Below are 27,775 nucleotides of genomic sequence, written 5' to 3' on the forward strand. Positions count from 1 at the left end.
AATTGGAAAGCCAAAGTCTCATATAAGCGCACTGCTCTCCAGAAATGATACAGGGCCCACAGCCACTCTCATTAGCTTTAAAAGAGTGGTTGAAAACAGGACAGGGGAAAACGGCTAGAAAGAAAAATGGAACCGTGTGCCTGTGAAGAGTGTGGTTCCCGGCATTTGGTGCACGTCACCTCTCTTTTCTTGGTGGCTTTGTATTTCTCTGTTCACAGGAAGTCTGACTTTGTGTGTGCCCTATAATATTTCCACTGACCAAAAAATGCAGATGCTCTCACAGCAAAACTGGATACAAATAATAATTTTAAAAAATCCTGAGGCCCAGAAAGATATTGGTCATGTGAAGGAAATGTTTGAAGACCAAAAATGTTGTGTTTGGGAGACATCCTGCCACACCAACAGTTTTGTGAGAGCCCTTCTGCTACTGGATATTCCATATGGAAGGCAGCCCTCCTTCTACCAAACACAACACCCTCCTCCTTATGCCCCACACCTAGGCTGCTGCCCCAGCTCTCACCACCACCTCTGCACACATTTCATTCCCCTAAATAAGGGTGTATTTATTCCTATGCTTTGTCATGGGCAGCGCCTGGTACCCAGAATGCTGGATCTGCTCCCCAGCCCTGCACCACTCCCTCCAAAGCATAGCCTCTGACCCTGAGGGATCCAGGCAGGCCTTTGGGAACTTTCTGCTGTTAGCCAGCCCAAAGTTCTGTGATTTGTCTTTCCAGCTGAGACCAATAAACCATCAGCTGAATTCACTATGGGCTGGTCAGAAGCCATCATCACTGCTATCAAAACCCAGGTCATAGAGCATATTCTTCATTGGCTCCTTGCACTGAGGGGGCTCTTTTCTGATGCTGAGGTCACTGAACCAGCTCATCTGTTGGTCCCCCTGGGAACTGTGAGAAAGCAGGCTGTTGTCTTGGGAAGCATGCCCACTGTACTGCAAGAGATTCCCTTGCACTGCCCTTGCTGTCTTACTGGGCATGACTCTTCGTCTCAGAGCAGAGCAGACTGGTTTTGTGGGGCTCCTGGGACCCTGAAGATGCAGGGGCTGAGCAAGGGGTTCCTGCCACCCCTGGGGGGGCCTTTGTGGGATGGAAACTGGAGGGTGAGGATATTTAGAATTGGAAGCACAGGTTTTGCTTGGGGTTTGTTCTTGCTTCCTGGCTAGGAGCCTGCTTCTGGGGGCTTTCCTGGGATGCTGCTTCTTGCCTTTCCCCCCTCTTTCTACAGTTCTGCCTTTCTGTTCAGCCACCAACCTTTGTTCACAAGGGTTACACGAAAACATGCCTTTGGCTTGACATTTTTGGCAGGTATTCTTAGTGCTGGTTGCAAAGTTGTTTAAATCCAGGGATATAAGCCGCGAAGCTCCTTGGGAAACCAGGTCCCTGTCTTCAGGCATCTTGTGGCCTAGGATGCCAGAGCCATCGTTCTCAGAGCCTGTTTTAGTAATAGCACAATTCTGGCAGTTAGTCTGCACTGCCTTGTCCTTGATTTGCCTGTTTCTTTTGCCAGTTCCAACTGCCAGCGGCACAGCCTCTTCTTGGAGAGCACTACTCTTTGCTCCCTCACCCCAGACGCCAGACTCCCCAGGCCTCAAGGAGCCCACACTAAGATTGCATGCAGCAGGGAGGGCCTGGGCCTGCCACATAACTGGTTCCTCAGAGGCATATTTCTCCTGCCTGGTGAAACTGAGGCTCTGGGCCAGAGGTGGTGAAGTCTGAGAAGCACTGTCCTTCACATGTCTGGGTATCCGAGAAACAGAGATCAATTGATTTAGCTCTGCTAGGACACTGGGCATATTCAGCTGGCCTAGCCGCTCATACAGCTGCTGGAAGTCCTTACTCTGCTGAGCAACTAAAACTTCAAAGTGCTTCAGGTTGGACTTCATTTCTATAAACTCTGCTTGTCTCTAAAGAAAGGCAATGAGAAAGAAGGGAGTTACGGACAGTGCAACTCAGAATGCACAATATAACATGTGAACAAAACAAAGGATGGGCCAGCAGATCAAAACCTTGTCCCTTGCTGGGTACTATACAGGGGATACATGGCTACACTCTGGAGCAGGGTCCCTAGGGTCCACATCATGCCAGAGAACCTTGGGAAAGGAAGCTGGCCTCTACCCTGGCCTGTTACCAAGGGGCCTGTGGTGGCCTCTGTTCTTGGCTGAAATTTGCAATTTTAAAGGTGTCTCTCTAGGTCTTAGTAACAAAGCCATAAACACACTTGAGGAAAGGGGTCAGGGTCTACACTTACACCTTCAAATCTCTTTTGCAGCTCAAGGATGGCCTGTTCCATGTTGCATTTGTACTGCACTGTTTCCAACACCAGATCACTCTGGGCCTTCGTGGTCTCTTGCACTAAATACAAAACAATGACAATTCACCACATGAAGACTATGGTATGCCCCACCCTGCCCAGGCCACAGTCGTGGAGGGGGAGAAGCTGGAACCCGGCACGGGCTACCAGAGCCTGCTCTGCCAACACCCAGAACTCTAACCATGCAGATCAGCCCTGGTGAGGAGAGAAAGCAAGAACAGGGTGGTTCCTCCACTGTCTCTTCTTCCCTCCCTCCCTGAGAACATCCTGGCCAAAGCAGACTCAACCTTAGCACCTGCTGGGGACTCTGAAACCTGCTGCCCAGATGATGGCACCAACGTCCTCTTTGGCCAGCCTTCTTGGCCCTGTCATCAGAGTGATCTTTCTAGAATGTAGATATGATCATGCCTCCTCTAAAATGGTCACTGGAACTTTCAATGGTACCCCACAGGCCACTGGATGAAGTCCAAATCTTTCAATAAATTGGCTAACAAGACCCAGGCTCACTTCCCTTTGACTCACTATCCTCTGCATCTCTGAGTTCTGCCTAGGCAATCTCTCTTCCACCATTGGCTTTTTTTTTTTTTTTTTTTTTTTTTTTTTGCGGTACACGGGCCTCTCACTGCTGTGGCCTTTCCCGTTGCGGAGCACAGGCTCTGGACGCGCAGGCTCAGCGGCCATGGCCCACGGGCCCAGCCGCTCCGTGGCATGTGGGATCTTCCCTGACCAGGGCAAGAACCCGTGTCCCCTGCATCGGCAGGCGGACTCTCAACCACTGCACCACCAGGGAAGCGCTTCACCATTGGCTTTTGAACATGCTGTTCCCTTGGTTTACAGTACTCCTGCTTCCATCCCTCAGGAATGGGAGAAAAAAAAAAAAGGATCCTCAGAATGATGGTGAAGTCCTAAGAAGAGGATGTAAAGCATAGCCTGCCCAATCTGGAGCTGGAGGCTGAGCTCCAGGCAGGACACCTCTAATGAAAAAGTGAAACAGAAAGACTCCCCAATGTGTTTGAACATATTAATTGGAGATTTACAGTTTTATCTGAAGGTTTATTATCAGACACTGTGCTAGGTGCATGGAAACAATCTTGAACAAAACTACTTACATGAACTTTGCAGTCTTGAAGAAGAAAAAAATAACAAGTAAACAAACATGCACATTAATAAATGAAAATTGTGATAAGTGCTCTAATAGGAAATATAATAAAAATAAGAGGGTGGGGGCACCTACTTTAGATAAGGTCATCAGAGATAAGAGTCATGTAAGGTGAAACCAGAAAGATAAGGAGCAGCTAGCCCTGCAAAGATTAGGGAGAGGTTATTCAGCTAGAGGAAACAGCAAGTGCAAAAATTCTGAGGCAAGAAAGAGCCTGTGATGACTAGGAATAGACAAGCCAGTGTGGTCTTGGGGGAAAAAAAGTAAAAAGTGGTAAATTTTATGTTGTGTATTTTACCACAATAAAAAGTGTAAGAATTTTTTTAGAAAGCAAATTTTCTATTACTCAACACAAGTTAAATTCCATGTGTCAAGCAATTAGAAAAAGGGTGTTTACTTCTATTTCAAGTACTGGATTCCTGCCCCTAAACTCAATTAGTGAAATATTTTTCCAGACATCCATGTTGATATTTGTAGTAGAAAGCAAATGTAATTGTCCTACCCTAGTTGAGTTCCTAAATATCAATGTTTCTTAGGAACAGAAAATGAGGAAGGCAAGCAAAGTGTTCAATTCTAGATTCAGTACTCAGTAAGCATCAGTCTGTGGTCCCACATATTCTTTCTTGGTCCTTGGGAAACATATGTTCAGGGTCTTCTCCTTTAAAGAGCTTTTGTATTGAGGTATTACTTCCAAAGTCTATTGAATTTTTTTCTTTTAAAAACTATAACAGGGGCTTCCCTGGTGGCGCAGTGGTTAAGACTCTGTGCTCTCAATGCAGGGGGCACAGATTCGATTCCTGGTGGGGAATCTAAGATCCTGCATGCTGCATGGTGCAGCCAAAAACAAAACAAAACTATAACAGTATAAACAGGCATACAATGAAAAACGATCGAATCTCTCCCATGAAGATCTTGGTCCCGCTTCCTGGATTTAACGTTAAGAGCAGTTTCTGGAATTTTGTATCAATACATGTGCATATCCACGTTTAGGTTATAGATCCTGTGTGTGTGTGCACGTGCAAGCGTGCGTGTGTGTGTGTCTTCTCTAGACGGAGACTCATTTCATTTCTGCTTTGTCTATAAACAAATTTTTAGCTTTTTAGTAAAAATGCCGTTTAAAATCCACTTCCATATTCTGGACAATATCTCTAGTTTCTTTCTCCCTCCCTCCCTCCCTTTCTTTCTTTCTTTTTTTTTTTTTCTGCAAAAAGCTTTGTTGTTTCCATTTGGTCCAAGGCTTGGGAGAGGGGTCCAGGGTGGTTAAAAAGCTGCCTAGTGGCTGCAGAGAGGGGCTTCAGGCAGAAGCCCTGACACCAGAGGGGCTCCTCAGAGGCCGCTGGGCTCTGGAGGCTCTTAGTCATGCTTGAGGGTGAGCCTTTCGAAGAGATACTGGCCCAGCCCAGCCTGGGGACCAGCCAGCCTGGGGAGATTAGTCAGGTGGTCGCCATCTTCTTGATGAGCTTCACCTGCTCCTCCAGGAAGCAGCTCTCCCGGAAGTCACAGAGGTGGGGGCCTGTGCGGGCAGAACCCAGGGCGTGCAGGTCCACAAGGACCTGGTTCAGGTTCTTCTCCTTGAGCATGGCGGCTTCCATAGTGTCCTGGGTTTTACCCCACTCATCTTGAGATAGCTTCGGCCGCTGTGCTGGTTTTGCCTTTTCAAGAGACACTCGGCGCCCTCAGGATTCTCCTCAGCCAATTCACAGAAAAAGTGGCCCATGCCCTCCAGAGCTACATCATCACTACCAGAGAGAGGTAGGTGTAAGAGGCCTGCAGATGCATGTTGACCAGGCAGTTGACGGTAGCCTCTACCTTGGTGGAATAATTGTGACGAATCCGGGAGCTCATGGTTGATGGGTAATAAGGAGTTAAGCTCAAAAAATGGTGTTGTCTGGTCCCGGTGGCCGAGGATAGCTGAGTGGCGGATTGCGAAGGTTGTGACTGGAAAAAAGGATGGGGGTTGGTCAGAGTTTGGAGCAAGGGGCATCCCTGCATCTGTTCCATCCAAACACTGTTGAAGTAAGAGACAGATCTGAGGGACCGCTGAGTGCACTGCCAATAGCTCTGTTTTCTTGTGAAGATGATTTTGTTTAGGGACTTCCCTGGTGGTCCAGTGGGTAGGACTCCGCACTCCCAATGCAGGGGGCCCAGGTTCGATCCCTGGTCAGGGAACTAGTTCCTGCATGCATGCCGCAACTAAGAGCCTTGTGTGCCACAACTAAAGATCCAGCCTGCCACAACTAAGACCCGGTGCAGCCAAAATAAATTAATTAATTAATATTTTTTAGAAAAAAAGATGATTTTGTTTGGCTTGAGGCATCCCAGCGTCCCAGCACTGGAGCTTACAGGCTGTTGGGTGGGGCCAGGTCTCGGTGCCATGGCCGCAAAATGTCTGCCTCCAGACAGAGTTCATGTCCCTGCTATGTCCACCACCAGCTTTTATGACCCCAGAGAGAGCCATAGCCACCCCTGCCCCCTGCCTCCCCAGGAGACCCTCCAAGACCAGCAGGTAGGTCTGGCCCCGACTTCTGTGAAGTCACTGCTTTTGCCTTGGCACCCCAGTGCGTGCAGGATCTTGTGCACACCCTCCAAGCGTGGAGTCTCTGTTTTCCCCAGTCCTGTGGCGCCTGCAATCAAGCCCTGCTGCCCTTCAAAGCCAAATGCTCTGGGGGCTCTTCCTCCCCATGCCAGACCCCTAGGCTGGGGAGCCTGGCACGGGGCTCGGAGCTCTCACTCCTGTGAGAGAACTTCTGTGATATAATTACTCTCCAGTTTGTGGGTCGCCCACCCGGGTGGTATGGGATTTGATTATATTGTGAGTGCACCACTCCTACCGTCTCGTGGTTTCTTCTTTATGTCTTTGGATGTAGAATATCTTTTTTTGGTAGATTCCAGTCTTTTTTTATCGATGGTTGTTCAGCAGTTAGTTGTGATTCTGGTGTGCTCGTGAGAGGAGGTGAGCTCAAGGTCCTCCTACTCGCTGCCACCTTGTCTCTGTCCTCGAAGATGATTTTTTGTTTATTTCTATTTTAGTGAGTTGACAAGGGCTCCATTGAGATGAGGTCATATTCTGATGCTTTTCCACTAATGGCCAGTGATTCTCCTTTAACTCTAGTTTTGCTCTCCCTGCTGTGCTAATGAAAGTCGCCTGAGAAAGGGTCTGGAAGCCTCCATGTACAAGAGGAGTTTGCTCAGTCCCCTTTTTTCTCAGGATACCCTTCCCAATTTTCACTGACTGATCTCACTCCTCCACAAGATGTGTCCTGGAGCAAACTATGTGCACATAAGCAGTCCCTTGCTGTTTTCATTTAACAATTAATAAATATTTCCATTCCAATATGGTTCATATAGATGGACCTCATTCTGCTCAACAATTATATGTGCCTTGCTCAGAAAGGCATTTCTCACTCTAAAATTATAAAAATGTTACTCATGCTTCTTACAGTTCTTTTAATGATTTAATCACCACACAATATATTGATTCATATGGAATTAATTTTGACGTATGGAGTTATCTATTTTCCAAAAGAGTCATTCTCTGATTTTGATAGTGGCCCCTCCTTTTTTTTCTCCTAATGACCATATTTTTCAATAGAACTTATATGTATTAGGTGAAAGTACTGCTTTCTACTAATTACCCCACCTAAACCCAAGACAAAGTGAGATGTGGATGCCCTTGGTAATTTATTCTATTACTCTGGTCCTTGGTGTCCTCAGCTGAAGAAGAAGAGGAGTTAGATTAGATGGCCTTGAGTGATCCTTCTTGTTGTACAGGCAGAATGTGACTGGGGAAAGATTTCATGACCTCATTCTGTGAAGGTATGAATTACATAATAACCCAAGACAGTGCTTTCACATAGTATCTTCCCTCTTCCCTTACAAGCACAGTGAGTGCATACTGAAAGCCTGCAGAATGCACTGACTGGCAAGTTCAGTGCTCTAGGCTAGCTGGACTGGGCCTAGCTATATGACAGGGGATTTGCCTGGTTCCTCTCTCAATGACTAACTTCCTGCTCCTGATCACTACCTACCAAGAAAGGGAATGATTCTGGACAGGCTCCTTGTGCCTATTTTTAAGAACAACCTGGCTTTTAATTAATGTAGTGCCACAGTGTTTGTTACTGTTTGCCTTATCAATGTGGCTCTCTTGAGTCTTAAGCTCTGAAAGTTAAGAAACCGTCAGGGGTGAAGGATCAGGATCCCCATGCCTACTATAAGCCAGACTCAGTTCTACTCCTCTCTCTGCCTTCATTCTGTGTTGGGGCCTTGAGCGCTTCCATTCCCTATTCTGGGCCTTAAATGCCACACATTTGCTGCAATTCTCCTTTTTGTACTTCACCCAGTTTTAAACATAACAAGTAAAGAGAGTGCTTTCCTTGCACACTTAAAATGAGTTATTTCCAGAACTGGTTTCCAAGCAGATGCACAGTTGCCCTGTGTGTGGGATATTCAGGTTGGAAGCCAGCAGACAGTACAGTGCTTCTTTGTAGACAGATGGGGATTAATTTCTAAGTTACACAAAGGCATTACTTTTTGTAAATCATGAGCAATCCATCCCATGGCATTTGAATAAGCTGACTTCAATTTGTTTAAAATAAAAAATAAACACACAGACAAATGCAAACAAGTGCACATGCAGTCATCATCTTGCTGTTTAGCTGAGAAGCTGTTGGTTCCAGGGAAGTGTTCACCTAAGGAGACGTGTGTAATGGTCAAATAAGGGCCTGAACCATGGTTTCACCTAAATGTAAATCACTAATTGGCAGAGCAGAGGACTTTACAAACCACAGACTGTAACTGAAATTGAGAAAGATGCTGTGATTCACTACAAAACAGCTCTCATTGAAATGAAGGAAGCAAGAAGAACAGTAGGTGACTAGAGTATTTCTAACTCCTAAAGGAGCACTGTCTTTATTTCTAAGTCCTAAGGGAGCAAGGGAGCCTTTATAGACAGCAGAGCCAGCAATTCATTTGAGAACCAGGGATGCCCTTGATTCACTTCAAGCAGTGAGATGAGAAACCTGGTAGAACTATCTGTCCTGAGGCAGCAGGGTTACTGGGTGAAGGATTGGTGCTCCAGAAAAGGCATAGAGGGACCAGGGCATTCCCATATAGAGGTGAAGCCCACTACCTGGTTCAGCTCCACATCTCTTCAGGGCTAATCATATGTACCCATTCTCTCATCTGAAACACTGTATGGAACCTCACCACTGGCAGAAATCTGGCTAGGGTCAGAAAGTTCACATTCACTGCTCACCAGTGCCCCCTACTGATAACCTCAAACTCGACACTCACATGTCTTGGCCACAGTTTCCAAAGAATCCAAAATAGATTGGCTTCTGGAATTGAGATGTTCCTCAAAATTTTCCACAGATGTCTGTAACTTAAGAAACCCAAAATTAGGAAATAATTCACAGACTGTTGCCTTATTTTACTAACTTGGTGAACTGTCATTTAATGATAAAAAAGGGTAGTTAAAATATTGCTATTCTACACGAACAGAAGTCAATACAATATAATTATTAAACTTCTTAAAATGCAAGATGTTCTAATGCCTTGAAATGTGGCATACTTACCCTGTTAATGCTTTCTTTGATATGGGAAATGAAATTGTATAGAGTCTCACTAAAATAGGAGAGAAAAAAGAAAGTAAATCTTTGCGAAATATTGAAACAGTATGTAACAGAATTGATTCCATAAACATGGCTGGACTCTACATAGTGCAGCATCAAAACGGTGCTTGATCAGAGTTGAAGACTCAACTCTGAGAAACCTTAGTGCCCAGATGGAAAAAAGGAGAACACTGACTTTTCCTGATAATTTCCAAAGCAAAACACTTTTTTGTTTTTTTTAAATTTACTCTACATGGATCTTAAATGAGGTTGCATTTTAGCAATTCAAGTGGTTACTACAGTAGAACAGACCAGCTTTCATTTTTATGGCAAACATGGCTTCAGAGGATAGTGACTTCTTTCTGATAGCCCCAAATTCCTGGATACATCTTAATCTAATGACTATTATTTTGACAGTAAGAATGAGATAATATAGAGACAGTTCTGGGAACAATATTAATTTCTAATGAAAAAGAAATTTTCACAATTATTCCTCAAATAAATATCCCTCTTTAGAAAAAAATCAGACAAGGGTCGTCATTAAAAACTTTTACAGATTTTTGTTTTTTTAATCTATACAAATGCAAATATCTTTTTTTTTTTTTTTTTTTTGGTGGTACGCGGGCCTCTCACTGCCGCGGCCTCTCCCGCTGCAGAGCACAGGCTCTGGACGCGCAGGCCCAGCGGCCACGGCCCACAGGCCCAGCCGCTCCGCGGCACGTGGGGTCCTCCCGGACCGGGGCACGAACCCACGTCCCCTGCACCGGCAGGCGGACTCTCAACCACTGCGCCACCAGGGAAGCCCACAAGTATCAATTTTTGAACCCCAATAGGACAACTCTTCATACCAAAGTCTTATGGATGCTCCAAAAGACTATTTTTTAAAATTTTTTTAATCTATGTGTAATATCATGCCACATACAAAGAGTGACAGTTTTACTTCTTTTCCAGTTTGTATTCTTGTTATTTCTTTTTCTTCTCTGATTGCCGTGGCTAGGACTTCCAAAACTATGTTGAATAATAGTGGCGAGAGTGGACATCCTTGTCTTGTTCCTGATCTTAGAGGAAATGCTTTCAGTTTTTCACCATTCAGAATGATGTTTGCTGTGGGTTTGTCATATATGGCCTTTATTATGTTGAGGTAGATTTCCTCTGTGCCCACTTTCTGGAGAGTTCTTGTCATAAATGGGTGTTGAATTTTGTCAAAAGCTTTTTCTGCATCTATTGAGATGATCATATGGTTTTTATTCTTCAGTTTGTTACTATGGTATATTACATTGATTGATTTGCGTATACTGAAGAATCGTTGCATCCCTGGGGTAAATCCCACTTGATCATGGTGTATGATCCTTTTAATGTGTTGTTGGATTCTGTTTGCTAGTATTTTGTTGAGGATTTTTGCATCTATATTCATCAGTGATATTTGTCTATAATTTTCTTTTTTTGTAATATCTTTGTCTGGTTTTGGTATCAGGGTGATGTTGGCCTTGTAGAATGAGTTTGGGAGTGTTCCTTCCTCTGCAATTTTTTGGAAGAGTTTGAGGAGGATTGGTGTTAGCTCTTTTCTAAATGTTTGATAAAATTCACCTGTGAAGCCATCTGGTCCTGAACTTTTGTTTGTTGGAAGATTGTTAATCACAGTTTCAATTTCATTACTTGTGATTGGTCTGTTCATATTTTCTTTTTTTTTTTTGTTCATATTTTCTATTTCTTCCTGGTTCAGTCTTGGAAGGTTACACCTGTCTAAGAATTTGTCCATTTCTTCCAGGTTGTCCATTTTATTGGCATAGAGTTTCTTGTAGTAGTCTCTTATGATGCTTTGTATTTCTGTAGTGTCCATCATAACTTCTCCTTTTTTATTTCTGATTTTATTGATTTGAGCCCTCTCCTTCCTTTTTTTTTTTTTTTTTTTGCGGTACGCAGGCCTCTCACTGCTGTGGCCTTTCCCACTGTGGAGCACACGCTCTGGATGCGCAGGCTCAGCGGCCATGGCTCACGGCCCAGCCACTCCGCGGCATGTGGGATCTTCCCGGACCGGGGCACAAACCCGCGTCCCCTGCATCGACAGGCAGACTCTCAACCACTGCGCCACCAGGGAAGCCCTCTCCCTCTTTTTTTTGATGAGTCTGGCTAAACGTTTATCAATTTTGCTTATCTTCTCAAAGAACCAGCTTTTAGTTTTATTGAGTCTTTGTTATTGTTTTCTTTGTTTCTATTTCATTTATTTCTGCTCTGATCTTTATGATTTCTTTCCTCTACTAACTTTGGGTTTTGTTTGTTCTTCTTTCTCTAGTTCCTTTAGGTGTAAGGTTAGATTGTTTATTTGAGATTTTTCTTGTTTCTTTTTTAAAAATTATTTATTTATTTATTTAGGGCTGTGTTGTGTCTTCATTGCTGTGCATGGGCTTTCTCTAGTTGTGGCAGACGGGGGCTACTCTTCATTGTGGTACACAGACTTCTCATTGCAGTGACTTCTCTTGTTGTGGAGCACAGGATCTAGGTGCATGGGCTTCAGTAACTGTGGCACATGGGCTCAGTAGTTGTGGCTTGCAGGCTCTAGAGCTCAGGCTCAGTAATTGTGGCACACAGGCTTAGTTGCTCCGCGGCATGTCGGATCTTCCTGGACCAGGGCTGGAACCCGTGTCCCCTGCATTGGCAGGTGGATTCTTAACCACTGCGCTACCAGGGAAGTCCCTCTTGTTTCTTGAGGTAGGATTGTATTGCTATAAACTTCCCTCTTAGAACTGCTTTTGCTGCATCCCATAGGTTTTGGATCGTCATGTTTTCGTTGTCATTTGTCTCTAGGTATTTTTTGATTTCCTCTTTGAGTTTTTCAGTGATCTCTTGGTTATTTAGTACTGTATTGTTTAGCCTCCATGTGTTTGTGTTTTTTACGGTTTTTTCCCTGTAATTTATTTCTAAGCTTATAGCGTTGTGGTCAGAAAAGATGCTTGATATGATTTCAGTTTTCTTAAATTTACTGAGGCTTGATTTGTGACCCAAGGTGTGATCTATTCTGGAGAATGTTCCACGTGCACTTGAGAAGAAAGTGTAATCTGCTGTTTTTGGTTGGAATGTCCTATAAATATCAATTAAATCTATCTGGTATTGCGTCACTTAAAGCTTGTGTTTCCTTATTTATTTTCTGTCTGGATGACCTGTCCATTGGTGTAAGTGAGGTGTTAAAGTGCCCCACTATTATTGTATTACTGTCAATTTCCTCTTTTATAGCTGTTAGCAGTTGCCTTATGTATTGAGGTGCTACTATGTTGGGTGCATATATATTTATAATTGTTTTATCTTCTTCTTGGATTGATCCCCTCATCATTATGTAGTGTCCTTCTTTGTCTCTTGTAACATTCTTTATTTTAAAGTCTATTTTATCTGATATGAGTATTGCTATTGCAGCTTTCTTTTGATTTCCATTTGCATGGAATATCTTTTTCCATCCCCTTGCTTCCAGTCTTTATGTGTCCCTAGGTCTGAAGTGGGTCTCTTGTAGACAGCATATATATGGGTCTTGTTTTTTTTTGTTTTTTTTTTTTGCGGTACGCGGGCCTCTCACTATTGTGGCCTCTCCCACTGCGGAGCACAAGCTCCGGACGCGCAGGCTCAGCGGCCATGGCTCACGGGCCCAGCCGCTCCACAGCACGTGGGATCCTCCCGGACCGGGGCACAAACCCGTGTCCCCTGCATCGGCAGGTGGAATCTCAACCACTGTGCCACCAGGGAAGCCCTGGGTCTTGTTTTTGAATCCATTCAGCAAGCCTGTGTCTTTTGGTTGGAGCATTTAATCTATTCACGTTTAGGGTAATTATGGATATGTATGTTCCTATTACCATTTTCTTAATTGTTTTGGGTTTGTTTTTGTAGGTGCTTTTATTCTCTTGTGTTTCCCACTTAGAGAAATTCCTTTAGCATTTGTTGTAGAACTGATTTGGTGGTGCTGAATTCTCTTAGCTTTTGCTTGTCTGTAAAGCTTTTGATTTCTCCATCGAATATGAATGAGGTCCTTGCCAGGTAGAGTAATCTTGGTTGTAGGTTCTTCCCTTTCATCATTTTAAATATATCATGCCACTCCCTTCTGGCTTGTAGAGTTTCTGCTGAGAAATCAGCTGTTAACCTTATGGGAGTTCCCTTGTATGTTATTTGTCGTTTTCTCCCTTGTTGCTTTTAATAATTTTTCTTTGTCTTTAATTTTTGTCAGTTTGATTACTATGTGTCTTAGCATGTTTCTCCTTGGTTTTATCTTGCTTGGGACTCTGCGCTTCCTGGACTTGGGTGGCTGTTTCCTTTCCCATGTTAGGGAAGTTTTCGACCATAACCTCTTCAAATATTTTCTCGGGTCCTTTCTCTCTTCTCCTCCTGGGACCCCTATAATGCAAATGTTGGTGCACTTAATGTTGTCCCAGAGGTCTTTTAGGCTGTCTTCTTTCTTTTCATTCTTTTTGCTTTATTCTGTTTCATGGCAGTGAATTCCACCCATTCTGTCTTCCAGGTCACTTATCCATTCTTCTGCCTCAGTTATTCTGCTATTGAGTCCTTCTAGTGTATTTTTCATTTCAGTTATTGTATTGTTCATCTCTGTTTGTTTGTTCTTTAATTCTTCTAGGTGTTTGTTCTTTAATTCTTCTAGGTCTTTGTTAAACGTTTCTTGCATCTTCTCGATCCTTGCCTTCATTCTTTTCCTGAGGTCCTGGATCATCTTAACTATCATTATTCTGAATTCTTTTTCTGGAAGGTTGCCTATCTCCACTTCATTTAGTTGTTTTTCTGGAGTTTTATCTTGTTTCTTCATCTGGTACGTAGTCCTCTGCCTTTTCATTTTGTCTCTCTTTCTGTGAATGTGGCTTTCATTCCACAGGCTGCAGGATTGTCCAAAAGACTGACTTTAAAAGAAGAATTTGATAGAACCATTTGGAAATCTACAAACCTTATGGTTTTATGAATAAGATTAAGACATTACCTGAAAACAATAAAAATATTAAAATGAAAAAATTAAGGATGAGAACAGAATGCTATTAAAGTATAAAAGCAGAGACTAAGAAAGTGAACTTATAAATTAAAAATAGCAGAAATTAAACAAATAGAATAACTAGAAGATACAGTATGGAAATATGATGGAAAATAGAGCAAAAGACAAAGAGATGAAAAATAAGTAGGTAGTAAAAAAAAAAAAATTAGAGGATCAATGCAGGAGATTCAATGCATGCCCAAAATTGCAGATCCAGGAAAAAAGAAGAGTGAAAAGGAGGTTTTCAAAGCTATAATAAAAGAAAAATTCCCCAAACCAAAAGACACAAGTTATAGGTCAAAAGTAATTCCCCAATGCCCAGGGCTATGACAAGGCACATCAAACCACATTGCTGTAAAATTTCCAAACTCTAAGGATAATGAGAAGATCTTAAAAATTTCCAGAAATAAAAAAGCAAGTGACATACACAGGATCAGGAATCAGAATGGCAGCAGACCTCTTAAAAGCACACAGAGAGCTATAAGACAATGGAGCAATGCTTTACAAATTTTGAACAAAAAGAACTTCCAATCTTGTACAAGGACATAGCTTGCCAATTGCTTGTAGTCATCATCTGTTCTGAGTGGTCAGTACTCAAGTTGGGTTTTTTTTTAAATTACTTTATTGAGGTATGATTAACACACAAGAAGCTGGACATATTTAATGTATACAAGTTTGGAGATAAGTATACAACTGTGAAACCATCTCCACAATCTATGCCATAAATATATCCATCACCTCCAAAAGTTTCCTTTCACCCTCTTTATTTATTAGTAGTAGGGATAAGAACACTTAAAAAAGATCTACCCTCTTACCAAATTTTAAAGTATACAACAGAGCATTGTCAAGTATAGGCACTATGCTGTACAGGTCTCTAGGATTTATTCATCTTGTATAAACTGAAACTTTGTACCCTTTGACTAATTCTGCCTGTTTCCCCCACAACTCCCCCAACAACAACCACCATTCTACTCTCTGCTCCTATGAGTTTGATTATTTTACACTCCTCATATAAGTGGTAGCATATAGTTAGTATTTGTCCTTCTATGTCTGGCTTATTTCATTTAGCATAATGTCCTCCAGGTTCATTCATGTTGTCACAACTGGAAGGATTTCCTTCTTTTTTAAGGATGAAGAATATTTCATTGTATGTACATACCACATTTTCTTTTCCATTCATCCACTGAAAGATATTTAGGTTATTTCCATGTCTTGGCTATTGTAAATAATGCTGTGATGAACATGAGAGTGCAGATATCTCTTCAAGATCCCGATTTCAATTCCTTTGAGTATATACTTAGAAGTGGAATTGCTGGATCATATGGTAGTTCTATTTATAATTTTTTGTGGAACCTCCATACTGTTTTCTAAAGTGGCGGCACCAAGGAATTCCCTGGAAGTCCAGTGGTTAGGACTCTGCGCTTTCACTGCCAAGGATGCATGTTTGATCCCTGGTCGGGGAACTGAGGTCCTGTAAGCCACGCAGTATGGCCAAAAAAAAATTTTTTCTTTTAAATTAGAAAAAATAAAGTGGCTGCACCAGTTTCTACTCCCACCAACAGTGTACAAGAGTTCCCTTTTCTCCATATACTTGCCAGCATTTGTTATTTTTTTAATGATAGCCATTCTGACAGGTGTGAGATGATATCTAATTGTGGTTTTGATAAGCATTTCCCTGATAATTAGCAAAGTTGAGCACTTTTCATATACCTGATGGCCATTAGTATGTCTTCTTTGGAGAACTGTCTATTCAATTCCTTTGCTTGTCTTTTAATCCAGATATTTTGTTTTTTTGTTTTTGTTTGTTTTTGCTATTGGGTTGTAGGTGTTCCTTATATGTTTTATATTAAGCCTTTATCAGATATATGGTTTGCAAATGTTTTCTATACCATGGGTTGCCTTTTTGTTTTCTTTTTTTTTCTTTTTTTCTTTTGGCTGCATTGGGTCTTCATTGCTGCATGTGGGCTTTCTCTAGTTGCGGTGAGCCAGGGCTACTGTTCGTTGAGGTGCATGGGCTTCTCATTGTGGTGGCTTCTCTTGTTGCAGAGCATGGGCTCCAGGTGTGTGGGCTTCAGTAGTTGTGGCACGTGGCCTCAGTAGTTGTGGCTTGCACGCTCTAGAGCACAGGCTCAGTAGTTGTGGCACATGGGCTTAGTTGCTCCACAGCATGTGGGATCTTCCCAGACCAGGGATCAAACCCGTGTCCCCTGCATTGGCAGGCAGATTCTTAATCACTGTGCCACCAGGAAAGTTTGCCTTTTCATTTTCTTTGTTTCATTTGCTGTGCAGAAACTTTTTTACAGTTGACCCTTAAACAACATAGGTTTGATATTCATGGGTCCACTTATATGCAGATTTTTTTCAATAAACATAGTTTGCCCTTTGTGTTCGAGGGTTTTGCATGTGCAGATTCATCCAACCATGGACAGAAATTTCCATCTGCAGTTGGTTGAGTTTGTGGATTCAAAACCTGAAGATATAGAGGGCTATGGGACTTGAGCATCAGTGGATTTTGGTATATGTAGGGTCTCCTGGAACCAATCTCCTTTGGATACTGAGGGACGCCTGTAGTTTGATGTAATCCCACTTGTCTCTTTTTCCTTTTGTTGCCTGTGCTTTTGGTGTCATATCTAAGACATCATTGCCAGGACCAACGTCAAGAAGCTTTTTCCCTATGTTTTCTTCTAGGTGTTCTACGGTTTCAAGTCTCATGTTTAAGTCTTTAATCCATTTTGAGTTGACTTTTGTGTATGGTATAAGATAAGGGTCCTTTTCCATTCTTTTGCATAAGGACCCAGTTTTCCCAGCATCATTTGTTGATAAGATTATCATTATCTCATTGTGTATTCTTTGCATGTCTCATGCTGTATTAAACATTTAAAACATAACCCCCGGGCTTCCCTGGTGGCACAGTGGTTGAGAGTCCGCCTGCCGATGCAGGGGACACAGGTTCATGCCCCGGTCCAGGAAGATCCCACATGCCGCAGAGCGGCTAGGCCCGTGAGCCATGGCCGCTGGGCCTGCGCGTCCGGAGCCTGCGCGTCCGGAGCCTGTGCTCCGCAATGGGAGAGGCCACAACAGTGAGAGGCCCGCGTACCACAAAAAAAAAAGAAACAGAAAAAAAACATAACCCCCTAAATGGTCCATATAATAGAGTACAATGCAACCACAGAAATGATTTTGTAGATGAAACAGAAATATAGTCATTTAATATTATTAAATTTAAAAAACAGATTGCAGAATAGTCCATAGGAAACTATCCCATTTTTATTTTTGAAAATACACAAAAACAGGGCTTCCCTGGTGGTGCAATGTTTAAGAATCCGCATGCCAATGCAGGGGACATGGGTTCGAGCTCTGGTCCAGGAAGATCCCACATGCAGCAGAGCAACTAAGCTCGTGCACCACAACTACTGAGCCTGCACTCTAGAGCCTGCGAGCCACAACTACTGAAGCCTGTGTGCCTAGAGCCCATGCTGCACAGCAAGAGAGGCCACTGCAATGAGAAGCCTGTGCACTGGAACGAAGAGTAGCCCCTGCTCGCCACAACTAGAGAAAGCCCACGCGCAGCAACAAAGACCCAACGCATCCAAAAATAATAAATTAAATAAATAAATTTAAAAAGAAAGAAAGAAAATACTCAAAAATAGAGCAGAGTTAGTGGTGGTTCACGGAGTAAGTTGATTCAGAGGCAGACTTGAAAATCTGACAGACCCAAGATCTCTGCCCAAAACTCCCACTCAGTTTAGATGTGCTCCCTTGGATGGAGTCTTTCCTGACGCCCCCAGTCAGAGCTGGAAGCCTGTCCTCAGGGCTCCCAAAGCATTGGATGAAACCTCTACTACAGAATCTACAAATTTATATTTAGAGTGAAAAGTCTAGATTCTTTATTTTAGTTTGTTCTGCATCTGACCCTCTTTCCTGTTTGAGGAGTTCCTCAGGTTAGGGATCTTGGGGAGGAGCAGAGTCTCTTTCCTCCTCTTGAGGCTGAGGGTGCCAGAGGCTTGCTTTCTGAGCTTTTCCTGAACCCTGAGCTCTCTCCTCACACATGCCTTGCCAGACTGGGAGTCAGGAGAAAAAGACTGTGAGCTCTCTTTTCTGGTCGCTATGGCAATAGTAGTAGAAAGATGGAGTGCCATGGGACTGATAAAATTGTCCAGGACTCGGGACTTCCCTGGTGGTCCAGTGGTTAACACTTCGCCTTCCAGTGCAGGGGGTGCAGGTTCGATCCCTGGTCAGGGAGCTAAGATCCCACATGCCTCACAGCCAAAAAACAATAAAACAATCACCAAAAAACCCCCCAAAAAACATAAAACGGAGCAATTTTGTAACAAAGAAAAGAAAAGTGACCAGGACTACACTGACTACAATGCAGGGAAGGGTCTAGTGCATTCTGGGCAGGGGGTAGTGGGCAGCAGAATCTTCCCTGGACTAATTTTGAGACTTTGTTTGGGAAGTTGTCCATGGCAGGTAGTTGTTGGCAATTGTACAACTGTGGCAGAAACTTAAATTGGCCTCATTTTCTTCCTTGGAAATTAGATTCCTGATCCTCACCCTCCATGCACTGCCACCCAGATAGATGACATTCCCAGACTCCCTTGCATCTAGGTGTGGCCATGTGAGTAAATTTTAGCCACTGTGAGATATAAGCAAAAGTGTTGCATGCAACTTCCAAGAAGAATCCTAGGGAATTCCCTGGCAGTCCAGTGGTTAGGACTCTGTGCTTTCACTGCCATGGGCCTGGGTTCAATACCTGGTCAGGGAACTGAGATCCTGCAAGCTACATGGTGTGGCCAAGAAAAAAAAAATCCTAAAGGGACAGGAAGATACCCTTCTTCCTTCGCTCATCCATAGCTGTCTGGAACTCTGATGTAACAGCTGGAATTGCAGCAGCCTCCAAGCAGTGTGAGGATGGCAGGGGTGGGGGGGTCATACTTTAGGGATGGCTGACCACACTGCTGGAAGGAGCCAGATCCTTGAGGTCCATGAAGCCATCATTCTAGCCCTGGACCACACACTTCAGGATGATTTTTGCATTAAAGAAAAATAAACATCTTTTTAAATTTTCTATTATTATAATGAGAATGAGTGTATATACGCCAATGCAGCTGAACATAATCCTAACTAATAAAATGAACCACCCAATATCTTTTAATAATTTTTAACACTTTAAAAAATTTAAATTAACATAGAAATTTGTATGTGTGTGTGTATGTGTGTGTGTACACAGTTCTATGAGTTTTAACACAAAATTAGGATTCATGTAACCACCATTACAACCAGGATATAAGACAGTATCCAAAAAAAATCCTTTATGCTGTCTCTTTGTGGTAAAGTCCAGCCCACACCCATAACCCTTGGTAATCACTGATCTGATACCCATCCCTATAGTTTTGCTTTTCTCAGAATGTCATTTAAATGGAATCATAGAGTATGCAACCTTTGTGATTTCTTTCGCTTAGCATAGTGCTTTTGAGATTCAGCCATGTTGTTGTATAGCAATAGTTTATTCCTTTTCATTGCTGAGTAGTGTTCCATCGTATGGACATACCATTGTTTGTTTATCCATTCATACATAGAAGGACATTTGGGTTGTGCCCAGTTTTTGGTGATTATGAGCAAGGCTACTATAAACGTTATTGCATAGGCTTCTGTGTAAACATAAATTTTCATTTATCTAGGATAAATACCTAGGAGTAGAACGGCAGAGCCATATAGTGAATTATGTTTAATTTTATAAGAAACTGTCAAACTTTTCCAAAGGAGCTGTATCATTTTGCATTTCCACCAACAAGATTTCCATTTGGTCTATATCCTTGCTCGGCATTTGGTATTTTCAGTTTTTGTTTGTTTTAATTTTAGCCATGCTAACAGATAAGCAGTAACATCTCATTATGATTTCAAGTTTTATTTCCAAAATGGCTAATGGTGTTGAGAAACTTTTCATGTATTTATTTGCCATCCATATGTTTTCTTTTTTAAAAAAAATTATTTATTTTATTTATTTATTTTTGGCTGTGTTGAGTGTTTGTTGCTGTGTGCAGGCTTTCTCTAGTTACAGTGAGTGGGGGCTATTCTTCCTTGTGGTGCATGGGTTTCTCATTGCAGTGGCTTCTCTTGTTGCGGAGCATGGACTCTAGGCATGTGGGCTTCAGTAGTTGTGGCACACAGGCTCAGTAGTTGTGACTCGCAGGCTCTAGAGCGCAGGCTCAGTAGTTGCAGCACATGGGTTTAGTTGCTCTGTGGCATGTGGGATCTTCCCGGACCAGGGCTCAAACCCGTGTCCCCTGCATTGGCAGGCGGATTCTTAACCACTGCACCACCAGGGAAGTCCCCACGGTTCATTTTATAATCTATTTGTGGTCCTTAGGTTATTCATTGGTTATGAGACTGATCTGTTTTCTCAAATATGACTGATTAAAAAATAAGAATCTGGGTAATGGATATCCATTGTCTGGTGTGCCCAGCATCCAGCTCTAATGGGGAATTGCTTCTTTCTGCATCCACAAAGTGATTCTGGTGAGGACATCCAGTCACAGCCCCCTCCCCTTACCCCCCCACAACCTAATAAACAAGCCCATCAGAAGCTTTCACTAAGATTTTCAAATTGTAACTAAGGGGTGAGAGTCTCTTTTTCTGTGTTAATAGGAAGCTGGTCTCTAGTAGGAGAGAATGAAGTATAGATGGAGAGAGAAGCACAGAAAAGAGACAGATTCTGATTTCATTTCATTCCCTGTCCTTCCCAGATTGGTTAAGAGAGCTAATATATCCTCCTTTTTGTCCAGGCTAGTTTGAGGTGGGTTTTTATTTGAGTCATAACAAATGCAATCTGAATGATTAAGGCTTCTTTTGAGATATCTTAACCTCATATGCCCTTTCTATACATTTGGGAAAACACGTACTTTCAAAACACAATATGTAAATCCATGTCTTATTGATTTGTAGCATCTCTTTATGTCTGAACTCTGTACCATGCCTTATCATTTTCCTGCTTCCAAATTTACAGTGGTATGCTTTCTCTTTCTCATTTAAAAATTTCTCATTCCGCACCACATTTCTGATAAGCACTTATTGACAGAAAACAAGGAATCTAAAATCTTGGGGGTTGTTTTTGCCAGAATTTATTAAAATTATGATTTTCTGCTTAGCATTTAAATCAATATTGTAAGCTTGAAATTTTTTAAATAGAGAAGAGATTCTTCAGTGTCCTTACCATCTGTTCTCTCTATATAAATACTATTTATTTTTTGCCAGCCATCTTGTAAATAATCATTAACAGAAACTCATTTCTGGGAATTCCCTGGCGGTCCAGTGGTTAGGACTCCATGCTCTCACTGCCGAGGGCCTGGGTTCAATCCCTGGTCTGGGAAGTAAGATCCCACAAGCCACATGGCCAAAAAAAAAAGAAACTAATTTTACTACAAAAAAAAGAAGGAGGGGCTTCCCTGGTGGCGCAGTGGTTGAGAGTCCGCCTGCCAATGCAGGGGACACGGGTTCGTGCCCCGGTCCAGGAAGATCCCACATGCAGCAGAGCGGCTGGGCCCGTGAGCCGTGGCCGCTGAGCCTGCGCGTCTGGAGCCTGTGCTCCGCAACGGGAGAGGACGCAACGGTGAGAGGCCCGCGTACCGCAAAAAAAAAAAAAAGAAAGAAGGAAATGAAAAATGAAATAAAGAAAGGAAGGAAGGAAGGAAGGGAGGGAGGGAGGGAGGAAGGAAATATCAAGAAGGACTTAATGTTTCAAAAAAAGTTTTTTTAGCTACAGAAATCTTATTTCTTTATTTATTTGTTTGGCTGCACTGGGTCTTAGTTGTGGTATGCTGGATCTTTTTTTTTTAGTTGTGGCATGTGGGACCTAGTTCCCCTACCATGGATCAAACCCGGGCCCCCTGCATTGGGAGCATGGTGTCTTAGCCACTGGACCACCAGGGAAGTGCCTTAGCTACAGAAATCTTGATCAAATAAAATGTAATACAAAAGCCCAGAGAACAAAAAAATTAAGACTAATTTATCTGAAGCAGTAAGATGAGAGGAGCCTGATCATCTGCAGTACTCTACCATCGTTATGAGTCCTAGAGCCTAGATTCCTAGGGGAAAGAAGTCTGTCAGCATCTGGGAAATGTTTATTTATCAGCAGAATCAAACACTTCGTATAGAGCATTTTGCTTTTCTCACTAAAGGAATGTAAGTATACAGTGGAAAAGATACCTAGTCTTTTAAAGAATTCCTAATCTAGAATTTTTAAAGAAATTCTGGCTCTTTCAACATGAAAGTACTAGTGGTGATGCTAAGTGATACATCTTTACTGTTACAGAAATAATAAAGTATATTTCTGCTTGGGTGTTATGATTTCTATGATACCTAAAGATGTCCTGTTAATAACTTACTACCAAGAACTGAACAAGTTAATTTCCTCAGTGACTGCCTCTTATTCATTTACAAATTAATATAGTAGCCCTAATATTTGCTTATATATATACACACACACATATATATGTAGCGAATAAGAATATGTATAAAATTTAGGGTATATCTTTTTTTTTTTTTTTTTTGCGGTATGTGGGCCTCTCACTGTTGTGGCCTCTCCCGTTGCACAGCACAGGCTCTGGACAGGCAGGCTCAGCGGCTGTGGTTCACGGGCCCAGCCACTCCGCGGCATGTGGGATCTTCCTGGACCCGGGCAAGAACCCATGTCCCCTGCATCGGCAGGCGGACTCTCAACCATTGCACCACCAGGGATGCCCTAGGGTATATCTTTAAAAAAACCATTTCAAAGTGAGAAAATCAGCCTGAACTATGACTTAAGAATTCATGTGCTATATTCTTGACCCTAAAACAAATATTAACTAATTTCCTAATTCTGATGATCTGAAAAAAAAAATTAAAGGGCAGAATTTTAGGCAGAATAAATATAACATTACTTGAATATTGCATTTCTCTGAGAAGTTCTTTAGCTTAATATTTAGAGAGCTCAAAACTGTGGCAGCCATAAGTCACAGTGACAAGAAAGCAAATAAAGAGTAATTATTAGATGAGCTGTAAAGGCAAGAATGCTATCATGCTGAAACTGAATTTTTCGACTACTGACATTCCATTTTCTGCTTCGCTCAGAAGAGAGGAGCTGTCTCATCCACTTGAAAGGTTTGTGTACCTGTCACATTTGTCTTTTGCAGTTTTCTTTTTCTCCTCAAACTGTTCCAAGAGGCCTTTTGATTTTCCAACTGGCAAAGGAAGAGGAAATAAGCCTCCATCTTTTGTATCTCTTCCAAACAGCTGGGGTTTTGTTTGGTACTTTATGAAAATACTAGGTTCACTCTGTTCAATGGAAAAAAAAAATCATAGCATTTCACACATAAAAATATTTATAGCATGCACTATTTTCTATACAAAGCAGAGTCACACTTAAGTGCAAACCATAAAATACAATATAGCATGTAGTATTTCCTTTTTATTTCATATGTACCAGAAAATTATATTAAAACAAAGCAACTCTTTTTACTAATATAATTTCTGCCTTACCAGACCAGAGGTATTTAAAATGTCAGCTAAAATGACTTAAAATCAATTGCATAAATTTAAAGGCAGCAACAGAAAATTATGCTGTCTTGAGATGATGTGTTAAAGTTTTTATATTAATAAGTTTAATTCAAATTGCTGTTGCTCAGTTGCTGATGAACTACACTTGTTGATAAATTTGACTGTGATGCAGGCATATGGTGAGCCATTTCCTGCATTCTGAGGCAAAACTTACTCTGGAACATTCAGGCAGTACATTTACTCCTTCATATCACTGAGTACAAATTTTTGCACTAAAATATTTATCTCAGATCATACCTTAATAACTTAAAGTATTGACCTAATCTTATTCATTAAGTCCCTATATGATGCAGTTACATCTGTGTATAAAGTTAAATCTGGTTCTACATCAAAATAAGTAAATATATAAAAATATTTCTGACTCACAAAATAAGATAGGCTGGTCTCAAAAAATCAAGAGATTCTGTTCCTCATTCTGGCCCTTATTCATCAGCTTAGGCCTCAATATCCTCATCTCCTTCTTCAAGGAGTTAAATGTCATGCAATATTTGGCACTCCCTAGGAGTAGTCACAGTACTTGCACTATTCTAATATATTGTTTTAGTAATGGAAGAAAATGCAAATATAAATATGTTTTCCATTTCACACTACCAAGTCAAATGAGTCACCAATCAAGCACAAATCTATTTAGGACAGTAATCCTTAGAGATGTACAACTCTAAAATATAACCCAGCAAAATAAGTCTTCTTTACAGTTTATGTCCATAATGACTGTGAAACATGTGCAGAGATTCTGGGATTCAGACTTACATCCAGAGAATTCTGTTGTGACTGTTTTGGATGTCTCAAGTGGACACCAAAGTCCAAGGGTGTTGACGGGGTCTCTGAACTTTCTGGACAGAACTGGGATCCAAAAAGGAACTGGGAATCACTGAGACCAGAGTAATCAGTCTGATTATTATTCCAGTTAGATGACTTAGTGGCCCTGAAATTAAGCAAGAAAATACAAGTATATCAAGTGGGCAAATGAAACCATAATTCAAAACTATTTTAGAATATTCTGGGCAGAATGCTAGCTTTTTTTGACCTCCTAGTCCCCTGCACACTGCCAGTACTACCTGTAAAGAAACAAGGAAATTTTGAATGCCAGACATTTCAATTACAACAACCTGGGAACAATCAGATGGAATTTCAAACATTAAGGACTAACACCATTATTCCTTGTACTATAACATTATGTACTATAACACCATTTTGGATATCAAAGTTCACAAAATCTTTAGGGATTAAGAGAACGTTAGCTTTTAAAAGGTTGAATTTGTTCATCACTAAGGGAATAGATTAAAAATAAAATATGGCTTATGCATATAACTGATGCAGTAGTCAGAAGCAATAAGCTAGATTTACATATAACCATATGGATAAGTCTCAAAAATATAATTTTTGAGTGCAGAAAAAGTAAAAATTTAATGAACTCTCTCATACATTAATGTAATTTATAAGGATACATCATACACACCAAACAAGTATGTAACTGAGTATGTAGAAGGTTAATTGGAAGGATACATATTAACTCTCCTAGATTGTGTGTCTGTAGGGAAGGAAAGGAGCAGGATTAGAGGGAGAGAAGGAGCTATAATACAACAAACACAAGATAGACCTAGATATGGACTGAATGTTTGTGTCCTCCAAAAATTCATGTGTTGAAGCCTTAAGCTCTATTTTGACAGTTTTTGGAAATGGGGACTTTAGAAGGTAATTAGGGTTCGAAGAGGTGAGGAGAGTGGGACCCTCACGATAGGATTAGTGTCCCTTTTTTTTTTTTTTTTTTTTTTGCGGTACGCGGGCCTCTCAGTGTTGTGGCCTCTCCCGTTGCGGAGCACAGGCTCCAGACGCGCAGGCGCAGCGGCCATGGCTCACGGGCCCAGCCGCTCCGCGACATGTGGGATCTTCCCGGATCAGGGCACGAACCCATGTGCCCTGCATCGGCAGGCGGACTCTCAACCACTGCGCCACCAGGGAAGCCCAGGATTAGTGTCCTTTTAAGAAGAGACACCAAAGAGCTTGCCCTCATTCTTTCTCTCTCACCATGTGAGGACACAGAAAAAGGCAGCTGTCTGCAAGCCAAGAAGGGAGTCTTCACCCAAAACCAATCATGCTGGCATAGGGTTCTAGGACTTTCAATCTCTAGAACTGTGAGAAAATAAATTTCTGTTGTTTAAGCCATCCAGTTTATTGTACTCTGTTATGGCCCAAGCAGACTAAAATAGGCCTCATCCAGATTGAAGAATATGATCAACTCAGGTTTGCACACAGAAAGATCCATTAAACATTGTGTTATTCCCTTTCACACTTTTAGTGTCATATCCTTGCTTGTTATAAATACTTCCAGCTGTGGACCTCCAAATTGCTTCCCATGGATACCTATGCCAGTCTAAATCTCACATATGAAGGGGTTAATGATATTGATAATGATACAATCACACTTGAACACAGTGTACTAAGCCTACTACAGAGACAGCGCATAAGTGGACAGACAAGTAAAATATATAGTCTTCAAGTTTTACTTGAAAGACACCTCGGTAACAATTTGTGTTACTTAATGCTGTTGTGTAACCCAAGAAAACATGCTTTTCATTAAAACACGTACATGCAGATCATTCTTTTTCCAAATGTTAGATTTAAAATAGATAGCCTGTAAGTACATATTCTAAGCTAAACAAATATTATTTATTAATACAAGACAAAAAGAAACCCTACTTGCTCAGAACAGAGACATTATTTTGACTCATAGAATCATTTTCTAAGATTAGCTAAGGTAATAGGCTGCACACATATAATATGATTTGCATAATCACTGCTCAAAATAGCTAAATAGCTCTCTGTGTCTCCCCTCTTAGGTCAAAGAGAATAATTAGCTGGGCTGGAAAAGAAACAGCTCTGTAAGCCTACAGAAGTCCTGTAGGATTCACATCTTAAAGCTACGATCTGGAATTAAGCATAAATTTTTTTCCCCCTACTCTGTATCAGTTGTAAGCTCTTTTCTTCTTTTTAAGAGAAACAACAACAACAACGTTTTAGGTTTTTTGCTGTCTTTAGGAAGGTGTTAGGAAGAAAAGAAACTATCCAATGATAAAAGCATACCAAAACAATTGGAAATCCTTTAATATATACTACTTCTGGGGTACGCCCACCAAGTTAGCAATGGCAGGCCTACTGCATGGCTAGTGGACACCAATATAAGTACCTCAGTGGAGTAGTAGAGGGGGCAGTATCTCAATGAGCCCTGTCAACAGTTGGAGTGGTTCTTGATTTCATGGTGCCTACAAATTGTACTACACAATTGAACACTTATCTGAACATTGTCTTGAGTTTGATCCTTGCTGTTTCAATAGCAATTGCTCCAAATGAGGTGAGAGTTTCCAGATGTTGGACCATGTCTAACTCTCATAGTCCCTAGGTCCAGTGCTGGACAGAGTCATTACTCAATTAACACACATAGCCATTGATACTGCTTTTATAATCAGAAAATAGGCAAAAGGAAAAAGACAAATATGGGAGGGTGCAGTGGTGACAAGAGAGGGAAGAGAAAAGGAAGAAGCTATATCAGGTAACCCTATTACTATAAACTAATAGGAAGGGGAGCCTGTTTCTATGAAATCAGTGCAACGATAAGATTCTCTTAAGTATCAGAGTATATAACCAGAAAACTTACCCAGAGCCTGAGGGAATACTGAGCATCTCTTTGATATTCCAGACATTAAAATTCATGTCTTATAATTATTCCTTTTAAAAAGAAGAGAGGAACATTAATTTAAAAGATTAATATACTATAATTTTTTCCAAAGATTACTTTACTGGTGACTATTATATGTAGACAAGGACATCTCAGCAGTTATATTCGCATCCAATTGGTGAAAATACCCATTACCTATGTGCCAGAAATAGGTTTTGTGGTTTGTTTGTTTTGGGGTTTTTTTGCAGTTAAATTGCATACAAATTCCCCTCCTTAATACCAGAGAGAGCCCAGCCACCTGTGAAACAGTAAATTTGCCTTCCATCCTTTGCTCTCTTGTTTCTTGTTCTGCCACCCTACTAATAATCTGCTTTTAGAAAAAGACCAATAGGGCT

General features: G+C 41.6%; 1 protein-coding gene and 1 non-coding gene across 2 annotated transcripts; one reads left to right on the forward strand and one right to left on the reverse strand.

The window, feature by feature from the left end:
• Positions 1 to 775: 775 nt before the first annotated feature.
• IHO1 (interactor of HORMAD1 1) lies at positions 776 to 27,415 on the reverse strand. The gene is made up of 7 exons (XM_065885740.1): positions 27,360 to 27,415; positions 24,455 to 24,629; positions 23,259 to 23,422; positions 9,061 to 9,109; positions 8,780 to 8,867; positions 2,266 to 2,369; positions 776 to 1,921 (listed from the first exon to the last, which is right to left on the reverse strand). Exons 1-7 carry the CDS (start codon positions 27,413 to 27,415, stop codon positions 776 to 778), a joined length of 1,782 nt encoding a protein of 593 aa, XP_065741812.1.
• On the forward strand, positions 5,584 to 5,656 carry TRNAG-CCC (transfer RNA glycine (anticodon CCC)). Its single transcript has one exon. It is a non-coding gene; the product is annotated as a tRNA-Gly (tRNA).
• Positions 27,416 to 27,775: the final 360 nt, after the last annotated feature.

The sequence above is a fragment of the Phocoena phocoena genome, chromosome 10 (assembly GCF_963924675.1).
Source record: "Phocoena phocoena chromosome 10, mPhoPho1.1, whole genome shotgun sequence".
Taxonomy (NCBI): domain Eukaryota; kingdom Metazoa; phylum Chordata; class Mammalia; order Artiodactyla; family Phocoenidae; genus Phocoena; species Phocoena phocoena.